Source organism: Diachasma alloeum, unplaced genomic scaffold (genome assembly GCF_001412515.2).
Source record: "Diachasma alloeum isolate Michigan unplaced genomic scaffold, Dall2.0 Dall_scaffold_78908, whole genome shotgun sequence".
NCBI classification, from domain to species: Eukaryota; Metazoa; Arthropoda; class Insecta; order Hymenoptera; family Braconidae; genus Diachasma; species Diachasma alloeum.
The window spans coordinates 1,356,055-1,376,724 of record NW_021683643.1 but is presented as its reverse complement, the minus strand read 5'-3'; the positions used below and the strand labels follow the sequence as shown (position 1 = coordinate 1,376,724).

General features: G+C 36.2%; 1 protein-coding gene across 1 annotated transcript in view; it reads left to right on the top strand.

The window, feature by feature from the left end:
- LOC107047839 (lachesin) overlaps positions 1-15,979 on the top strand; it is a 213,754-nt gene extending 197,775 nt beyond the window's left edge. Inside the window, exons 5-7 of the mRNA XM_015270695.1 lie at positions 2,985-3,135; positions 4,998-5,146; positions 14,080-15,979. Coding sequence (XP_015126181.1) covers positions 2,985-3,135; positions 4,998-5,146; positions 14,080-14,177 — 398 coding nt within the window. The 3' untranslated portion in view covers positions 14,178-15,979. The remainder of the gene's footprint in view (positions 1-2,984; positions 3,136-4,997; positions 5,147-14,079) is intronic.
- Positions 15,980-20,670: the final 4,691 nt, after the last annotated feature.

The window sequence follows — 20,670 nt, the reverse complement described above, 5'->3', positions numbered from 1 at the left end:
TTGACTATCTATTTTTCGACTTCGAGGTTGTCTTCAGTATTTGATGTTGCTTTTCAGTGTTTATGATGAATTTTAAACCTCGCCATGGGGATATTCTTAGATTCGCTGATTATGAGTGGAAGGGACGGTGGAGTGGGGGTGGTCCAGATGTACGGGTACAGGGACTGATCAGGTTTTTGAAACCGGAGTGAATTTTTGTTCCCAGTTCGGAAGGAATAATTTTTCTCTCACAATCAGTTTGAAGGAGAAGATTATTTATTCTGCTGGAAATGGAAGTTTCTGTATTAGTCAGCGGAAATTGGGGAAAATAAGAAATTTTGTGTGGAAGATTTTACTGAATGGAGAGAAGTAATTTTTGACACTGTTAGAAAATTACTCTTGAAATTTCAAGTGAAAAAGCTTGAAATTTTTAACAACGACAAAGTTACATGAATTTTCTGTATATTTCTTCATTGACGAATCAGTTAATTTTTTGAATAGTCAAGTAATTCTTGATTTTCAGGTCCATACGGCACTGAAAAACCTTGAAAATTTAGAAAATTCAGGCAATAACTTTTCTGAATTCTCAATCTATTTAAAATTGAATTGTATGTGATGTTCAATTTTCACGATGACTTTGGAAATTCAAGCTTTTATTGAAAAATCAATGATTGTTTAACATGAAAAATCCAATTTTCTAAAATTTTCATGATGAATTTAGTGAACGCTTTCATTTGAAATTGAATTCAACATCGAAAATTCAGCTAGCACTGTGACTGAAATTTCAAGAAATTTCTAACAGTGTACTGGAGTCATTGTTTTTACGTGAAAAAAAAAGTAAATTTTAAATTTGAATTAATAAATTAATTAATTTCATAATTAAAAATTGATAACTGGATAGAAAAATCACTGAAAACTGTGAATTTTGGTTCCATTATTCCATAAAAATTGATAGAAATCATGAAAATTCAGGTAACTGGGTTCTGAAATGCTCAATTAATTAGAAATTGAGCGTGTTTTAATACTAAATATTCCAGTTTTTATTGAAAATTCAAGTAAGTCGGTGAACTCCCGTCTGCACTCGGCTTGAAAATGTATAATTCTATTCGTTTTTCCCTGAAGGATGGAATTTCATGATTTTTTCCAGCCTCTCGATGAAATTTCGATTTTTTTAGCAGTGCACTTTTCCACGATTACTCTTCGTGCAGTAAAATTTTCTGTGACTTTTTGGATCATTTTTAACCTTTGCATGGCCCCATTATTAAGTATAATTGAAAACTGGGAACCGAAGAACAACCCCATTAAATAATTTTACCGACCGACACATTAACATTTTATGTTACCCAAATGCTCTTTTCTCGGTCAAGTTTAAATGTTATTAATTATTCAATTACTTCCCTCATATCGAGGTCCGGAAAGTCGATGGATGGTACGTAGCCTACAGCTTTCTATCTAATTTATACCTCAATAACATCTAACGTTGACCGAGAAAATAGCGTTCGGGTAATAGAGGTAATCGGGCAAAATTACACTTCTGAGTTTTTTTAAATGTCAATACCTCATTCAATTTCCAACGAAAAGGGATATTTTTTCCATGGAGAGGACAATTGTTTCCCTCTGTAATGAGCCGAGATTGACTTTTACTAACGAAGTCCTTCCTGAGTTACGAACATTAGAAAAAATGTCAGAAGTGTCCGTTTTACCCCGCCCTCCCCTATAGAATTTGAAAAACAACTCCGATTGAATCGCCAAGAATCAATATAAAACAATATTCAGAATTAAAAAATCTCTCCCCCCCAGTAAATCCTTTCCTCTCATTACAAACGAGGTTCGGATGAGCCTTCACTATTCTAAACCCGATCAGTCTCAAATCTGCAATATCACCTGAACCGTTCCCACCGGATCACCCCCTCCTCCCCGAAATTCCCGCTCGCTCCAGTCCAACGACTTTTTAACTAGTTCACTATCATTTTTTTCTCTTTTATCTGTTCTCTGTCACTCCACCACCAGGTAGAGACCGTGTCCTCGACGCCAAGACGGACGCGGTACGACGCAAGTACAAATCAGGTTAGAAGTGAATGACATTTCATTTGATCATCTCCTCAACTTCATTTTCCAAATAAATGAAGAATTTTCAAGCTCGTAGATCCTTTTATTCACTTTTTTTTTTCGTAGTTCACTCTGTGTAAATTTTCAACGGAATGTCTCTTAACTCTCAAATCGTCTGGGGTGTACTAAAAACGTGGATATCTCGACTGTGCACGTCGACGTAGTTCTCGGGGTTTGAGACTGCATGAGCGATACGACTCGACAGGGTGAATCCACGGGGTGACATTCGCCATCTACCACCATCTCACTTTCCTCTCCATCTCCCACCTCTCGTTTTTTTTAGGGGGATCCGGGGTATGAGGGACTGGAAACGATAAATCGTTCTCCGCGGTCATCCGGAAGATCGATAACTTCCGGTGAACGAAAGAAGGAGGACCACACTGCACAAACCGACGTCACTGGCTACCTCTCACAGTCCCCCACCACCCCCTCCTGGGATCGATTACTCGTCGTAAATTTTATGTACGACACGGTTGTGTGATACCTCGGAAAATACTTGAAGAGCATGATTGCGCTTTTTTCATCATTTCTACTAGTTCTCATGTTCTTTTCATTCTATTCTCACATCTACTTTTTCAATCTCCTTTCATTTTATCTTTCACGTTCTTTCTTCGTACGTTGTGATAAAATAAAAAATGGTCTCAGGGATGTTTGAAGCCATAAATGTTGGAAACCTGGTTATGTCGTAGTTGAAGAACTCTTGCATTTCCCTCCTTCATCACCACCCAGCGACCGCTCCTCGATTCCTTGAGAATCCTGAAAATCCTCACCAACCGGGAAAATTGACGCTCCTTTAATCCTCCATCAATTTTAAACGTCCCCGCAAAGTGGGATTTAAGGATCTACCAGAGGCTAAAGTTGAGGCGGATATTTTCCGCTGATCTTGTGTGTTGCAGCGGCACAAGCGAAAATCGTGGGTCCTGAGGACGTTTACGTTAAGAAGGGTAGTACCATAAGCCTCACGTGCACAGTTAATGTGCAGAGCACACCACCGAGCAGTGTCACGTGGCATCATGGGGCATCTGTCGTCGATTTTGATAGTCCCAGGTATGCTCATTCAGTTCATTAGTCTTTGAGATTTCAACGGTATTTCAATCGAGTAATCTAACCATTCACAGAGGAAAAAAGTTTTCGTGTTCAGGGAAAGGTCATGGATTTTTTGGAATATGTCACTGATTTCCTGACGTATGTCACGGTTTTTCAGGAGATTCAGCAATTATTGATTATCATACGGAGAGAAATGTTGAGTAAAAATTACGGAACTCACAATTCGCTTATCGATTACGGAATCGACTCAGAAAATTTAAGTGACGGTATCGTAATTTTTCACATGAGATTCAGATAAAAATTACGGAACGCCCTGTGAAAAATTCCGTGACAGTTCCGTAAAATTTCCTACAACCACATTTCGCTCCGGAATTATGGAAAAGATACGGCATTTTTATTGAATATTTCTCTCCGTGCAGTGATTTTTATTACTGACATTTGGTGATAGATTCTTGAAAAGTAGAGATGGGTACCCGAAAATAGGTGACATTACACAGTGAAAACAAGAGTTTTTTGAGAAGTACGTCTTTACTTGGGTCGAGAAATTGAGGGCTCGGAAATTACCGAGCGCACAATATTTCAGGCTAAGAAAAATAAATCTTACGTCAAGAAATTTTATAGATGAGTCCGAAAGATGAGGACAATTGTTTCATATCAAGAAAACGAGTTCTCAAATCAGTTCGAGTGGTTTTTGCATTAGAATATTTTAGAATTGAGGCTATTTTAGTTACTTTGAGAAATCTCATTCTTGTCATCAAGAAATTATCCTCGTCTTTAGGACAAGTACAAAATTTCTTGACGAAAGTTTGTTTTTTAGTGCAAGATCCTTTGCTCTTGAAAATTTTCAAGCCACGAGTTTCTTGATATCAGTAGAGGCGTACTTCTTAAAAAATTTTGTTTTTCTCAGTGTACTCTGAAAGTTAGCTATGATGTCTCTGATAATTAGTGACGTGTTTCTGAAAATCAAAACTTTTTTTTGTCATTTTGATTTTTAGGAACATATTTTGATTTTCACGAATTAAGGAAAAACAGTCTTTGATTTGTAAGAATTTATCACCATTTTTTGATGACCCTATTCATCAGTGATTTTTATCACTAAAATTTGATGCTACATTCCTTAAAATTAGAGGTGGAACCCTAAAAATCAGTGACATATCTCTGAAAATAACTGACGACATCATCAAAAATTCGTGACAAAATCACTGCATTTCAGAATTTCGGTCTTCGAATTTACCAATCGCAAATTTCTAATAATTGGGCATAGACGCCTAAAAATTAAGGATGGATACCTGAAAATCAGTGCCATGTCCCTGACAATTAAAATTAATTTTCTCCATGTTCACTGAAAAATTATCGTATGTAATACCACGAGAGCTTCAAAATTATCAGGTATTTTTCGATAGGTTCGTTTGTATGTAGCAAACCTTGAGGAAAATGCCTGATTAATTTTGAAGCTCGTGTGGTATTCGGAAGAGAATTTCTCCATCCAAATTTCATCCAAGAGAATTGCACTATGAGACAAAATCCATCTATCAGTTCCACCGAGGGGCTCACTCGACCAGGAAATCGTTTGTTCTTCATATATAATCAACATGAAAAATGACCAATGGAATTATAAAAATTACGAGTTGAATACCATGTTGACGATATAAAATAGCAGTTGAACAGTGCAATTCTATTTCCCTAAAATTTGTATGGGAAAAATTTTCTCAGTGACTGATGTTTTAAAACCGAAACATAAAATAAAAATTCTCTTCTTCATAAATTTCTTGATCAATTTTATCCTGCGACGGTGAAGGAATTAATCAATTTCCAATAATACACTGCAAAAGTATGCTTGATAATCCCAGCGTTCACCACAGGGGCGGTGTATCCCTGGAAACTGAGAAAACAGAGGCCGGAACAACGAGTAAGCTACTAGTGACGCAGGCAAGATCGAGCGACAACGGAAATTACACCTGCATTCCAAGTAATGCCAACTCTGCGAGTGTAATGGTCCACGTGCTGAATGGTAAGTGGCTTCTTTACCAAAATACCCAAGACCACTGTATCCCGTCTTCATCCCTCGTCTTGACTACCTACCACATCCACCATCCACTGACATAAAATCCAATGACGCTGACGGAGAGACAGGACGGAACGATCTTGGGAGGGAGACCATCCCGTTCAACCGACCTAATCTAACTCAATATTCTTGTTCACTAGCGTATACTCACGTCAACGCTATTCGATTAAGGGGTCTCCTCAGTAATTTTCGCCCCAAAACGACAATGTACTAGCGAATTGAATATGTAATATAATAATCAAAAATGGTAAAAAGAAAATTGTAAAAAAAACGATAAAACTACTCAGAGTAGTTTTATCGTTTCATTCGTTTTCAATTAATCATTGGAATTTCTGCTTATACATGGGCTTTAAGAACGAAATTTTGTCCCTTACCCCTCACCCTGTTGACAATGTGCTAGCCAACAAAGGAAGCTATATTTATTTATATTAAATTCTCAAAAATAAGGGAATGAAGTCTCATCGAGTTTTGCCAGTAATTTGTTTTATTTTCTTTTCATTTTCTTCTTATTCTTCTTTCTTTTTATTTTCTTTCCTCGCCTTCGGCTCGGGCTGCAAACTCATATTCGCCGGAAAAGTTTTTTTTGGCCATATGATGAACAGTATTTTTTGTTATGACGGCCATAGGCAGAGATTCACGGACACGGAGCGGAGCGGAGCCTCCGTGAAGCGCTGCCTCACGGCCGGAATGACAAAAAATTTTTTGATTCAAGTATGAAGACTTTGATCCAATCTATCCGAATTTTTGACAATTCCCTCTCTAATCTTCTAATTCCCTCTTTTTTAATTAGAGTTCCCTGAGATGCGCATTTATTTCATTGTACAGTCGAACACTAAAGTTCGTGAACAAAATACATAAGATACAAGTTCAGACTGTTGTTTAATGCTCGAATGTACATGAAGAGGAAGTTACATTGTTGAAAATTTTAAGCTTAAATTTCTGATAAACTCCCTGAAAATTTTTATCACGTTACAGCTCCACTAAAATTTCATGAACATTCACAGTTTGATAAATAACTCAACAGAAACTTCAAATTGCAGTTCAGCTATTATTTGAAAATTGATGGAAATGCGTAAACTTGATGTAAAGATATTCTTGAATTTTCAATCAGTTGAAAATTCAAGTAAGTTGAGGAATTGAAAAAAAAATGGAATTCCTCTATTTTTCTTTCCTAAATCGGATTTAATGTTGCTCTCTTGCAAATTACTCCTGAAATGTCCATGAAATTTCAATTTTTCTCTGTCGAAATACTCAATGTCGGAATGTTTCACCTTGTTTGGGTACTATATCTTTCACGTAAGACTCGTGAAGAAAAAGTACTACTGAATTAAACAGACAAAACCGTTGCTCTTTTTTTCAAAATAATCAAAACGATAGTAGACCTAAAAATAAAGCAATTAACTTAATGAAACTGATGCTCATGACCCCCAAAATCACATTATCACAAAATAATTCTTTCCACCTGTATCCCTCATAAAAATGCGAAAATTTGATGTAAATATATTCTTGAATTTTCAATCACACGGAGAGAAATGTTCAGTAAAAATTACGGAACGGTCTGGAAAAATTCCGTGACAGTTCCGTAAAATTTCCTACAACCACATTTCGCTCCGGAATTACGGAAAAGACGCGTCATTTTTATTGAATATTTCTCTCCGTGCAGTTAAAAATTCAAATAAGCTGAGGAATTTTACAAAAATTCGCTCTCTCGGAAATTGCTCAATGCCGAAATGTTTCACCTTGTTTGAGTATTATACCTTTCACCTAATACTCGTGAAGAAAAAGTACTACTGAATTAACCAGGCAAAACAGTTGCTCTTTTTCCAAACTAATCAAAACCACAGAGAAACTAAAAACAAAACAATTAACTCAATGATAATGATCCTCATAACCACCAAAATAACATTATCACAAAATAATTCTTTCCACCCGCATCCCTCATAAAACTTCCCCATCATTCCCTGTAAAAAATTCCCCGCCAGCCAAAAAAAAAATCCTGACAAAGTATGACAAAAACGGTGTGGTTCACCCGCTAGTGTACCCGCCCTCGCGAAATTTATGACAAGCGCTGAAAGCCTAATCCCAGTGTGCGGGGGAACGACTCCATTATAGCCGCACGCGTTATCGAAAAATTTCACGAGTATGTTCAGCACTGTTGCCGACTTGGTCCATGGGTTTTCCTGCGAGCGGGAGGGGGGGGGGCAGGGAGAGGGGCTGGGCGGAATGTGTGCAACGCTTTTCAATGTTATGTGCAATTCGTAATCGCGTTAATACGGCAGATCGTACGTGGCGCGAACCACCGCCGGATAGCCGCTTGACCGCTTCGAGCCTCCTCTCACCCCCTCGCCCCACCTCATGTTCATCGAATCCCATATCATCCCAGTATATCCAAACCCAACCCTGTGTATTCACGTTGTAGACCCAGGGTGAGGAGGTTTATCATGAAATAATTGAAATTTGCGGTCAATTTTGTAGTGTAATCAGCTATGTTTGAAATAACGTCGATGGCCAATGTGGTGACACTGTGCATTGGGGACTAAATTAATTATGCAGACGAACTGCGCAGCATTAATTTCCGTCCGTAGAATGTATATTCGACTATTGGGTTTGCGAATGTCATTTTTTTGGTCGAGCAAATGAACACTTAAGAATTTTTGGTTGAAATTTGCGGTACATTTTAAAAAAATTTTCATCACATTTTAGTTTCACTGAAATTTCGAGGAATTTCGTCATTGAAGATTCATAATTTGATGGAAAAATCAATGGGAATTGTAAATACCAGTTTATTTATTCCTTGAAAATTTATAGAAGTCAATGAAATTCTGGTGGAAATGTTCTTGAATTTTAAATTAATTGAAAATTCAGTGTAATAATACATTGAATATTTATGTTTTCATTGGAAATTCGAACATGTTGAGTAATTATCATCTTAATGCTGCTCAAAATTTTGGAATTTCATTGAATTTCCAGTGCAATCCGAAATCCCATGAGTTTTCCCCCTAAATCGCATTCAGTTGTCACTCTCCTGAAAATTACGAGTCGACTGTCTATGAAATTTTATTTTTTTGTCTAACAGTGAAGTTTGAGGAAGATATTTTGGATGCGATGTTTTGTTTTTCAATTCAGAAGATCATATAGACCTATTCATTATCATTAGCAACGCTCAATGCCTGGGGGAATTGACATGGAAAAAATCAGTCCCGGAAATGTGGTGGCTCTCGAACAATTTCAATTTCAATTTTATTGCACCATTTCGCATTACGCATTGGTACAAGGAGGGCCAACGCCAATTTACAATCAAAATATGTGATAGAATTCTAATGAAATAATATTTGATGTTTGTTGAGAATTATAGAAGGACAAAAAAATAATGAAACAGAAATTAGCAAGCTGGCGAATAATGTAGATAAGTAGATAAGCTAATCTTTGACGAATATTACTAAACAGTTTCTCCTCTAAATTTGATAGCTTTTGCAAGGAAGATGAAAAGCTTTTCTGCTTTGTCCATACGTTGTTTGTCCTCAGAACCCATGCCAGCGACGATGAGTCGATGAATTTGTCCCTGAAACCATCGAATAATAGGCCGTCGAATAATAAATATTATCCCATCTCCTTTCGTTTCCGAACAATTCAGTGAACTAACTCTTGATTGTTTCATGAAATACTGAAATTTCAACGACGAAATTCCTTGAAATTTCAGGGAAACTGTCACTTGATAAAAATGTCGAAAAAATGTACCGGAAATTCCAGTCAAAAACTTTCGACTGTGTGGAACTGCGCAAAAATGCGGAATTTTGCGGTAAATAACTTTGTCGATACCACCGCACGTATTGTCCCCAATTATGATATATGCGCGCCCACTGCTTCATTTTGATGAATATGAATTTGATATTGTTCATTGAAATCGCGGTAACTGCAGGGGCCATTGGTCATGCTTTTTAGGTCATTGGAAACTCGAGAGACATTCGATATTGTTGCTAGCAATAGACTGCAGGCATCCTCATGATCATTCGAGAGCCTCGAATGACCGATGCCTATATATTTACCCGATACGCAGCGAGAAATTTCTAATGGCTCGGTGAGAAGAAACATGAAACCCAGCAGGAATATTTGTTTACTAGTCGACCTCGTTTGTAAATATCAATTAATTTCTGACATTCGTAAAAAGATTGCAACCATTCAATTTTTATCCATTCATCCGGACATTTAAAAAAATTTGTCAACTGAAAAAAGTAAAAGTTGTTTTATTCGTTAGGTGATGAATGGTAAATAAATCCGTTCGGTCATTCCATTTGAAGACTACGACAGCGTTTGTTCCTGTTGTTTGTTTATATGAGAAGAAACATGAAAACCATCAGGAATATTCGTTTGCTGATAGACCTCGTTGTAAATATCAATTAATTCCTGACATTCGTAAAAAGATTGCAACCATTCAATTTTTATCCATTCATCCGGACATTTAAAAAAATTTGTCAACTGAAAAAAGTAAAATTTGTTTTATTCGTTAGGTGATGAATGGTAAATAAATCCGTTCGGTCATTCCATTTGAAAATTACGACGGCGTTGGTTCATATTGTTTGTTTATATGAGAAGAAACATGAAAACCATCAGGAATATTCGTTTGCTGATAGACCTCGTTGTAAATATCAGTTAATTCCTGACATTCGTAAAAAGATTACACCCATTCAATTCTTATTCATTCATCCGGACATTTAAAAAAATTTGTCAACTGAAAAAAGTAAAAGTTGTTTTATTCGTTAGGTGATGAATGGTAAATAAATCTATTCGGTCATTCCATTTGAAGATTACGACGGCGTTGGTTCATATTGTTTGTTTATATGAGAAGAAACATGAAACCCATCAGGAATATTCGTTTGCTAGTCGACCTCGTTTGTAAATATCAATTAATTTCTGACATTCGTAAAAAGATTGCACCCATTCAATTCTTATTTATTCATCCGGGCCTTTTAAAAAATTTGTCAACTGAAAAAAGTAAAAGTTGTTTTATTCGTTAGGTGATGAATGGTAAATAAATCTACTCGGTCATTCCATTTGAAGATTACGACGGCGTTGGTTCCTGCTGTTTGTTTATATGAGAAGAAACATGAAAACCATCAGGAATATTCGTTTGCTGATAGACCTCGTTTGTAAATATCAATTAATTTCTGACATTCGTAAAAAGATTGCACCCATTCAATTCTTATTTATTCATCCGGGCCTTTCAAAAAATTTGTCAACTGAAAAAAGTAAAAGTTGTTTTATTCGTTAGGTGATGAATGGTAAATAAATCCGTTCAAGTATTCCATTTGATGATTACGACAGCATTTGTTCATGTTATTTGTTTATATGTTTATAGAGCCCCAGAATTGATTCAAAAGGGTCTTCATTCAGAGAACCGACTTGTAATTTTTTAGAATGCAGTGGAAACTGAATAATTTTAATTCAAACATGTCTGGTCTATCGACCATTGACATGTAAATACCATTTCCTCCATTTGCTGCACGAAAAATAACAATAACAGAATAATTACGCAGCAGAGCAGAAAATAGTTACAGGATCAGATTGGAAAAAAATTTATAGGCTGGATATTTTTAACATACCGTACTGTATTACTAGCCTGGTTGCACCAGCTCTAGGTAACAAAATCGTCAATTCAGAGAAAATCTAAATTTGAAAGTTTGAGGGATTGTTTTACCCGAAGTACCGAAAATGTATCACAGGCAGGAAAAAAAATATAATCCCAGAGTTGAATCAATGTTACCTAGAATGAGGCGAAAGTAAAATATTTAAAAAATTAAGACCCATAGTATATAATTCAAAATTGCAAAAATGGCGAAAATCCCAACCACAATACAAGGATTTGGGGCAACACATGTCAGTCATCACAGCCGTCTGCGATTTGACAGTAAAATAGTATCGTTTAAACTCATCCCACATCCCAGAATTTATCCTATCACTAGCTGTGTGGCCAGGCTAAACCCGGGCAGAACTCTGACCCGGACAGAATAAGAGAAAATTGAATACCAGGATTTTTGAGAATTACTGCAATTGAAAAAAAACCTCAATGTTTTCGACGTTTCTAGGACATCCGAGCATTTTCTCATTTTTTTTGGAAAACCGTCCAATTTTTTTGACTTCTCGGGTGTTCCAAAAAAGTTGAAAACATTAAGGTGTTTTTTTTTAATTGCAGACATGCGCAAAAATCCTGGTATTCATTTTTCTCTTATTCTGCCTGGGCGAAGCCGGGCCACACAGCTATTTTGAAATTAAATAGATTCATTCGAACAAGAATTTTTTTTTAGTAAACCCGAGAGTTCTTTCGAATTTTCTAGAAAATTCAAGAATTTTTTCGCATTCTCTGTGAAATCAAAGAATTTACTCGAATTTTCTATAAAATCCGAGAATATCCTCAAACTTTGTTGAAATCTCAAAAATATTCTCGAAAACTCGAGAATATTCTAGAATTTTCCAGAAAGTTCCAGAACTTTCTAAAAGTTTCTAAGGTGCACTCTAAACTATGCACCGTAGCGCAATAGCTTCCCGTATAGAAATTCAAGCGGGGATGCGGCTGAACCTCCGCTCACGCGCTCGAACCGATCGCTGAGCCCCGGCTTGACTGTATAGCAAGCGGGGATTGAGCGGACAGATATCTACGCTTTAGGTTATAGCCTAAAGCCGATTGAGGACTTTAAACGATGTAATAGTAAAAATACCATTGAAATCCATTCAGTCGTTTTCGCGTGAATCACGACTGAAGAATGGGCAACAAATTTATTTTTCATCACGCTGTGACGAAAAGTGGATCAATTTCCGCCACATTGTGATGAAAAATATTGTTCGTAACTCGTGAAAAAATGTTTTTTAGCTCGTGGGATTATATCACTCGCCTTCGGCTCGTAATATAAACCTCCCACTCGCCAAAAAACACTTTTTTGAACTCGTTACGAAATATACTAATATTTAAAACTACGTTGAAACATAAAAACTGTCCTCACTTATAAATTTTCAATTTATCTTAAAATAATAAGATATTATACACACTACTATATATAGTATAAAATACAATATTTTTTTAATGTAAACATAACATAACTTGGCAGAATAAATCAGTGACAGAAGACGTTTCACCAATTTTTTAAAGAGGAAATTCTCAATCGAATTTTCTGTACATTCACGAACAATACTGTTGCCCCAACTGTTCGAATTCTCTCCAACACTTGGAAAATCCATTATTATATCCACATCAACAGCGCGTTTTCTCCATCAATTTGACGTTAATCGTACTCTCTCCCATGCGCTGACACTTCTCTCCTCCACTGATGCTTACCACTGTCCGATATTCAATGGGAATTGTGTTGTACTCGTGTATTTGTACGTCACCCCAAAGTGAGGCATGGATAATTAACGGTGGTAATTATACAGTGAGTTTATACGGCCAACGAGTATACCTCCACCAGTTTCTAGCCCACTGTCCTGGGGAACACGACGGTTGCGATCGGTTAGCTAACGAGATACTAAATTATCCACGACGGCAGGGTGTTCGGTAATAGATCAAAAGCGATCATGATGCGTTACGCTGTCGAATGCCGCGAGAGTATCGGCATCACTATCCACTGCGCTCAGTGGGAGAGAATATGAGGTGCGAGGGGGTGGGCTATCGTTAACGAGGCGCAGGTGCATACCCGTCAATCTCGGGACTGTCGCGAGTTGCTAACGAGGCGTCATCTTAGGTGATGAACGAACTCGCTGGGATTCCGATAGTTCAATTTTTGGGGAAATGATCTGCAATAGTAGATTTCATCAGTCGGACCACACAGTATTTTCTGACGAATGTGATTCAAACCCGGGATCACCTAATTTCCTCCGTAAAAAGTCTATTTGAAATTATTTGAATTAAAAAATTGGGAGAGACGTAGGGAACATTCAATGAAGAAAATTAATTAATTTAAAAAAATGAAAAGACAAATACATTAAACGAATTATTATGACTATTATTATTATTAGAACTAGGGAAATGGCGCGCGCGTAAAATGTAGGAGTCTGAAATTACACTAAAACATCATCACAGATGGCTAATATTCATTCATCATTCATATTGGTTTTACATTTCCTTATAGTTCAAAGGATTGTATCATGAATCGATTTAGGATTGAATTCTACATCATTCTATTTTGTGTGATTTTATTTATCACTATTTTCATTATTAAGATCATCAGGTTCCACGGTATGAAAATGGAGAAATATTGCCATTCAAATTAGTTACCGAGAGTGAAGATGAATAAAATGAAGATATTTTTTTCTAAATATCCAAATTTCAAGTAATTTTGTCTTTGAAAATTCATAATTTTATGGAAAAATCGGTGGAAATTACAAATTTTAGATTAATTATTCTGTAAAAATTAATGAAAATACAGGAAAACTCCGAGAAATCTCCCCTTAAAAACCCCACTCCTCTGAATTGTCAGGGAGTTCCTTCAAATACTCCTGGAATTCGAAGAATTTTAAAGAAATTCCATGAAAATTCAAGGGAATGCAGCAGTGAATATTCATTTTCACTTGAAAATTCATGTAAATTGTAGAATTTCCGTCTTCCTGCCACAAAAATGGGAAAAGCTTGAAATTCTATTCACGGAAACAAAAAATACTTGAAATGGATATAAAAAATACTTGAATCACGTATATTTTATTCTTGAATCAGGTTTATGCGTGTACTTGATTATGCTATAAAATATACTCAATTAAAATATTTTTTTCCGTGTTGACTTCTTCCCCTTAAATCGAATTCAATGCCATTTACCGAAAAATTGACCCAAATTTTTTCACCAGTAAAGTCAATGCCCCACATTTATTAACATGAATGCCCATTTCCATTGTTCCAGGAGAGCATCCAGCAGCAATGCAGCACGGCGGCAGCTGTGGGGTAGCCCCCACAATTCTCGCAACCCTGACCCTCCTGGTAGCCAATCTGCTGAGATGAGCGAACACTTACAACATCTAGAGGCCTAAAAAATTCCTGAAGCAACAATCCACACTTACGACAAAGCCACGAGTCAGGATAATGCAGACGCTAATGAAGTCGATCATCGAGGCAATCTCAAGAGGAAATACATACGTTCCTTGATTAAAGTGTGAGTGACGATTTTTTGCTGCGTGCGCATGTGTGCTCGTTACATATATTTTCAAGAACAATGTTTATATGACCGGAGGAACATGATGATCAAGTGACTGTGGGCTATAAATTAATATTCAATTAATCATGTTCTTGATACTTGAGTGAATGAGAGTGCACAAGTGACATGGGACGTAGGTTTAAACTCTGTAAATCAGTAAATTATCAGTAGATTTAATTAAATTTAATTCTGCCATTTCCGGTTATTACTGTACAGTACATTGTATTTAAATGGACAGATGAATAATTAATGAGATGGGTGCATCAACCCCATTATAGTGAGGAAAATCAACTGCCAGCATTCCGCGTATTTCACATTATTCAGGGTTCACTGAAATCATCAACTAATCCCTGGAATTATTTCAAAATTAAAAATCACAATTATGGAGGTAGAGAGGGAATTTTAAATACCACAAACTGAAACTCACAACTTTTTTCTGTTTAATGTGAAAGATGATCGGATAAAGAGAACTGGAGAACTAAAACAATACATTTGAGCCAGTATAACGAGGAGAAAAAGCACAAGGGAATAAAAGTATTGCTGTGAGATAATAAAAAGTTATCTACGGGGCGTGGAGGTTATCCACATCTTCATTATCACCCCCTTTCTTGCATCATTTTTTTATTTTTACTTCCATTTCATTTGTGTCGAGAATAATACTGACAGTGTTTTTTTCATTTTTGTGGGGGAGTCCTTGCAACAGAATTCATCCTCAAGAGATCACATTTTGAACTTTTTCCTGTCTGACAAAAATTAGATTTCACTTTTTAATTTGATGTCCATTCAAATTAAGACGAATTTAATTGCCAAAAAAACAGAATTTGAATTAAAATCGCTGCTCGGTTTGAGGAGATTTCCAAAGCGAACAATCAAAACGATTTGACGATATTTTCTGCAATAATAATTTTTCACGTGGCATTGACAACATCCAAATGATTATCGAAACGAGCGAACGGGGATAGAGAGTACGTATATTAAACCTAAATATATGAATATAAATAAATTAAATGAATATTTATTCGTTGTGTATTGAGGTGATGTTACGAATTATGCCACACGAAAAAAATTGATTCAGCAGACTTTACAAGAGAATGAGGAATCGTTAATTCCCTCGTTAAAATCAAGCATTTCCTTTGGAATTATTTTAATTAAAAAATTGACAGAGACATAGGGAAAATTCAATAAAAAAAATTATGAATTAATTCAAATTCTAATTGAATATTCAATAGCTGAATATGGTAATGCTACATTGATAGCTCATAAATCACCATTAAATTAAATAGAGAAATTTAAATATACTAGGCGAAATACAGGAGGATAAATGCGAATATCGTAACGATTAATTGAATACTCGAGAAAAAAATAACGACACAATTACAAGGTTAATTTAGGATGTATAGATTTTTTATAAAAAAAATAAAAGAGAGAATCATTAACGATGAAAATAATGAGAATATGCACCTCGACAAGCTGACATTCAAAGACTGTTGAATTCTCGACGTTTTAAAAGGAAAAGAAAACGCTTTGTTTCCGATAAAAAAAATATATTTAACGAGATGAGAGATTATAAAAAAAAAACAAAGAGCGGCGATTCTAACACTATGATAAAGAGAATAATTTATAGTATTATTTCATTCCATATAGTTTATACGACAAATGTAAATCATGAAAAAATGAAGAGTTGTAAAATATAATGTCACGAAGGCAATGGATTGTTCAAAATAACGTAAAAAAAAGGGAGTGAATCAGCAGTGAGAGGAAAAAAATGGAAAGAAGCTTTCATAATTTTATTTTTTTGCTGAAAATATTGTTCGAGCAATAACGATCCCCCATAAATATTCAATCACTCAAATGAAATGTAATTAACCTCCCCATAATTTTTTATTACATTCGATACTTCACATAAAAATGATATCCATTTTTTATTTCTCCATGACAATGTATTTTTTACTCGGAGATTATTCCTCAATTCGATGGAGATCGAGTAACAGCTTTTAGTGTTTCTCAATTCAATAACGAAAAATCCCTCGTCTTAATCTTTTATCTCGTCAAGAGGATATCACTTGACGCTTTTCGATCAATCAAAAGACCTCTAATGGGACACTTCACGCCATGAGATCAAGGAGAATAATCGGAAAAATACAGATGAGACGAGGGAGTAAACGAGGAGTTTGAGAGATCGTGGGGAAAAAGGTGTGGAGGCTTGAGCGACAAGTTGAATGACGTCACGGGAGATTCTCACCCGTGCCGAGTTTTATAGAGAGAGAGAATAATTATTAGGAGCTGCATTGTACATAAACGTTCATACCGATAAAAAAATGTGTATCATGTTGTAGGAAAAAAAATCGGAAAAATAACAAAAAAAAATGAATAAAAGTGGTACGAGGTTAATTGGCGAGGTGTGACTGGTTGACGATGCGAGGACGATAACTGATAATATGAAAAAAAAATATCTCTTGACGTGACCCTACTGTTTAAATAAATGTAATGATTATGAAAAAAACGGCAAAGATGAAATAAGAGTTGTGGATTTTCATTTCTCAGGAAACCAAGTCCCCCAGTGGAGTATAATAACTCCCGTCCCTTCTTCTTCCCTCGACGAATGCTCGGGCGAAAAATTAAATGAAACCCTTCTCTCTTGGGCTGTAAAAACGACGGGAAAAAGGGGGAAAAAAGCGCAGCCCACAGAGAAGAAGTCGGCGGGGAGGGGGTGGTGGTGTGCGAAAGTATTAATTTAATTGCTCACCGTGGTATGTAATTATGAAGCTTCCAGCCAGACACCGAAGGCGAGGTGAGTGGTCTCGTACTGCTTGCAATTTTCATCATAGCCCACGTCCAAGATATTCTTCTCCCGTTCCCTCACTCGTCTGTCTGCTAATTGCCCACTACCTTTGGATATCATTTTCCCCAAAAAAGGAAAATAAATCAGAACTCCTCTGGTAATGCAGTAGGGTAGCTGATGCATGCACCGCACACCTGAGGGAAATGAGTCTTTTTTCTAGCCTCGCACTCGACAAGGAGTCATAAATGGTTAGAATGGGTTCTTCGAGGTGGTTACTCGAAGATGTGAACAGGACAGATTTTTTATTAACATTAAACATTTAATTATGTAATTCAATTGCCATTGGCCAGTGAGCGAGTGAGAACAACTGTTATAATTTTTCCTATTTTCATCCTTCGTTTCTATTCTTTGGCTCCATTTTGAGAAAGATTTCACGTGAATAATAATAAATTATCCAGAATTTACCCAATGTTCCAGCGGCCAGCGACTACCTCAAACAATCGAGCTGTCACTCGACCGGTCTATGGCTGCAGAGTCTAGCAGCCCTGTAGAAACCCTGGGCGGCATTACCCACAAACTCTGGGCGGAATTAACCACAAACGCGGCGGTTGATAGAATAGCCAATATTAACTGATGAAGATATTTGTCTGCTATCGAAAAGGTCGCAATGGATGTGGAAATGTATAACGAACATATATTTCGTACTCCATTCAATTATGAACCAACTGAAAATTTGAAAAATCTTAAATTCTGGGGTCGAAATATTTTAAGAATTCGGTAGGAAATGATTTGGAGTTTTTTTAAGGATGTTTCCACGGGAGAAAAGTGAAAATTTAGGAGCGAACCGGTAAACCGGGTCAAGTCGATTTTGACTTTTGGCCAGTTTTTGATTAATATCTCGGAATCTAAGAGAGATAGCAAAATTTTCCTCATGACCTTTTTTATAACCCTCAACTAGCTCTACAAAAAAGGACTTAACAAAAATTTTTCTATCTCTTTTAGATTCAGAGATATTCTTCAAAAACTGGCCAATAGTCAAAATCGACTTAACCCGGTTTACCGCTTCGGTACTGAATTTCTGTTGAAATTGCTTGTTGTTATCAAATATTTGCATAATAAAACAAGAAAGAATTTTTTTTCAGCCGATCCTGAAAAATACGGGTGGGCGGTATTACCCGCTGGGCGGTACAGGCACCAGCTACCCTATTTCTGGCTGTAATTGGTTATTCCGGGTGTGGGAGTTTGAATTTTGGAAAATGCAGTTTACTGTTTTACTTTGATCATTTTCGCTCATCATGTTACGTTTTTCCATTTGCTACAATTTTCTAAATAACTTTTACTCAACTTGTCTCTCCGTGCCACAACAGCATATTTTTTAATTCACTTAGGTCAATAAACTCAGTCTGCAAATACTAATTCGAGTGTGGATTTCTACTAGGTATATTTGCCCACTGACTTTCAATATCATGTCCGAAAAAATACGCTTTGCTCCGGTCATTCGATATTTTTCCGTGCAATTAATTGCTTCGAGTACGAGAGTTAAAATTAATGGAAAATGGTAATTTGTTGTTTTCTATTTGTCGATCAATCAGGAGAATTTTAATTATACCAAAAATTTACTCATCCATCCATCCGCCAATTATTTATTGCCGTCAAATATCATTTTTTCATAGAAGAAAATAAAGAAAATAAGCCATTGATAGCAGCATATATTGCCACTCACTTCCATCAATAAACTCGGTCTGCAAATGCAAATTCGAGTTTGGATTTTTACCAGAATATTTGCCCGCTGGCTTTCAATATCATGTCCATAAAAGGAAACACACAATTTTACCAGTTATTCAGTATTTTTTTGTGCAATTAATTGCTCCGAGTACATGAGTTCGAATCAATTAAAAATTGTAATTTATTATGTTTGCTGTGTCAATCAATCAGAACAATTTCAATTAGTGATTTCTATTTATTTCCAATGTCCACGAGTCATCGACAGCGGCATAATTTTTCATTTACTTCTGTCAGTAAAGTCCACCTGCAACTCCGATTTTAATACCCAAAATTCAGTTGAAAATCCGGTTGACGTGCACATGAACCCCTCACACTGTGAATATTGTCAATGAAATGGACGAATGGCGAAATTCCGCGGGTTTAAAATCACTCGTCCGTTAATTATCATGAAACGTAGACAGACGGGTATAGACATTTTGTGCAGCATACGCGTCCATACGCCTGTGAAACGCTTCAAAAAAGGGGGAAAAACATATAAAATGAGCCTGAAGGAATAATATCTAGTACAATCAAGTGCAAAAAGCTGTTGAAAAAAAATGTTCTCAAGAGTGACGTTGAGTTCCATTGAATTCCATTCAGCCAACGTCAAATATCCGTCGGATGTGCCAACGCCTTTAGCCAACTCTCATTTGTTGAAATAAAACTAGATGAGTACAGGGTTTATTCAACATAAAATGGACCTGTATATTCTGGAAGGATCTTAAGGTGTTTTGTCTGTAAATTAAAAGGGGGTGAAACGGAAGGGGAGTCTTATTGTTCTTAAGCCCTGATTATTCAATCGCTGAGCACGAAATTTTACAATTTTCAAGTACTATTTAAGTGTGCATTTGAACATTTTTTGAATATTGATGTTATTTATCAGATTGATTGATTTTTTTTCTCATCACCTACGGGTGTCAAATCATTTTTATTGCACGGAGAGAAATATTCAATAAAAATTACGTATCTTTGCCGTAATTCCGGAGCGAAATTTGGTTGTAGGAAATTTTACGGAACTGTCACGAAATTTTTCCAGAGCGTTCCGTAATTTTCATGCGAATCTCCTGTGAAAAATTACGATGCCCTCACTTAAATTTTCTGAGTCGATTCCGTAATTGGTGAGTGAATTGTGAGTTCCGTAATTTTTACTGAATATTTCTCTCCGTGTGGATGTTTTTCTAATTATTGAAATAATATTAGAACGCGTCTCGAGTTGGTAAACCTGTCGAGTGTTTTCGCTCTCTCAGTTCCATGGTCCCACCCATAACCTTTCCCATGGTGCTCACTGACATTCCAATCACGCGCCTGCGCGTGAGCGCGTAATTGCCCCGAAACTCATAATTTTCCGCATCATTTGTTCAAATAACTTTCTTATGAAATCTGAATAAAATCTGAAACTCATACGTGTTCTCAAGCAGGATTTAATGTATCACCCACTAGTTTGTCTTCAATAGTTCATTATTTTTTTGGGTGCCATGGAAATTTCCCTAATTGAGAGTCGGGTAACCTCTAAGGTTATAGCTGGAGGGGTTACAGAAACCTCCAAATTTCATTATTTTTTTTGTCGAGACTGACATCTGAAAAAATGTGCAAAAATTCGCAATGATGCAGCATACTCAGAATTTTCTCCCGTGAATTTTCCAATTTTGTTTCATCATTTTGACTTTTCAACCAAAACACCTTAAGAATCATAAGTATCTAATTTTTTTTTTTCAATTTTCGATTTATCAAGCAAAGATATCACAATGTCCAGC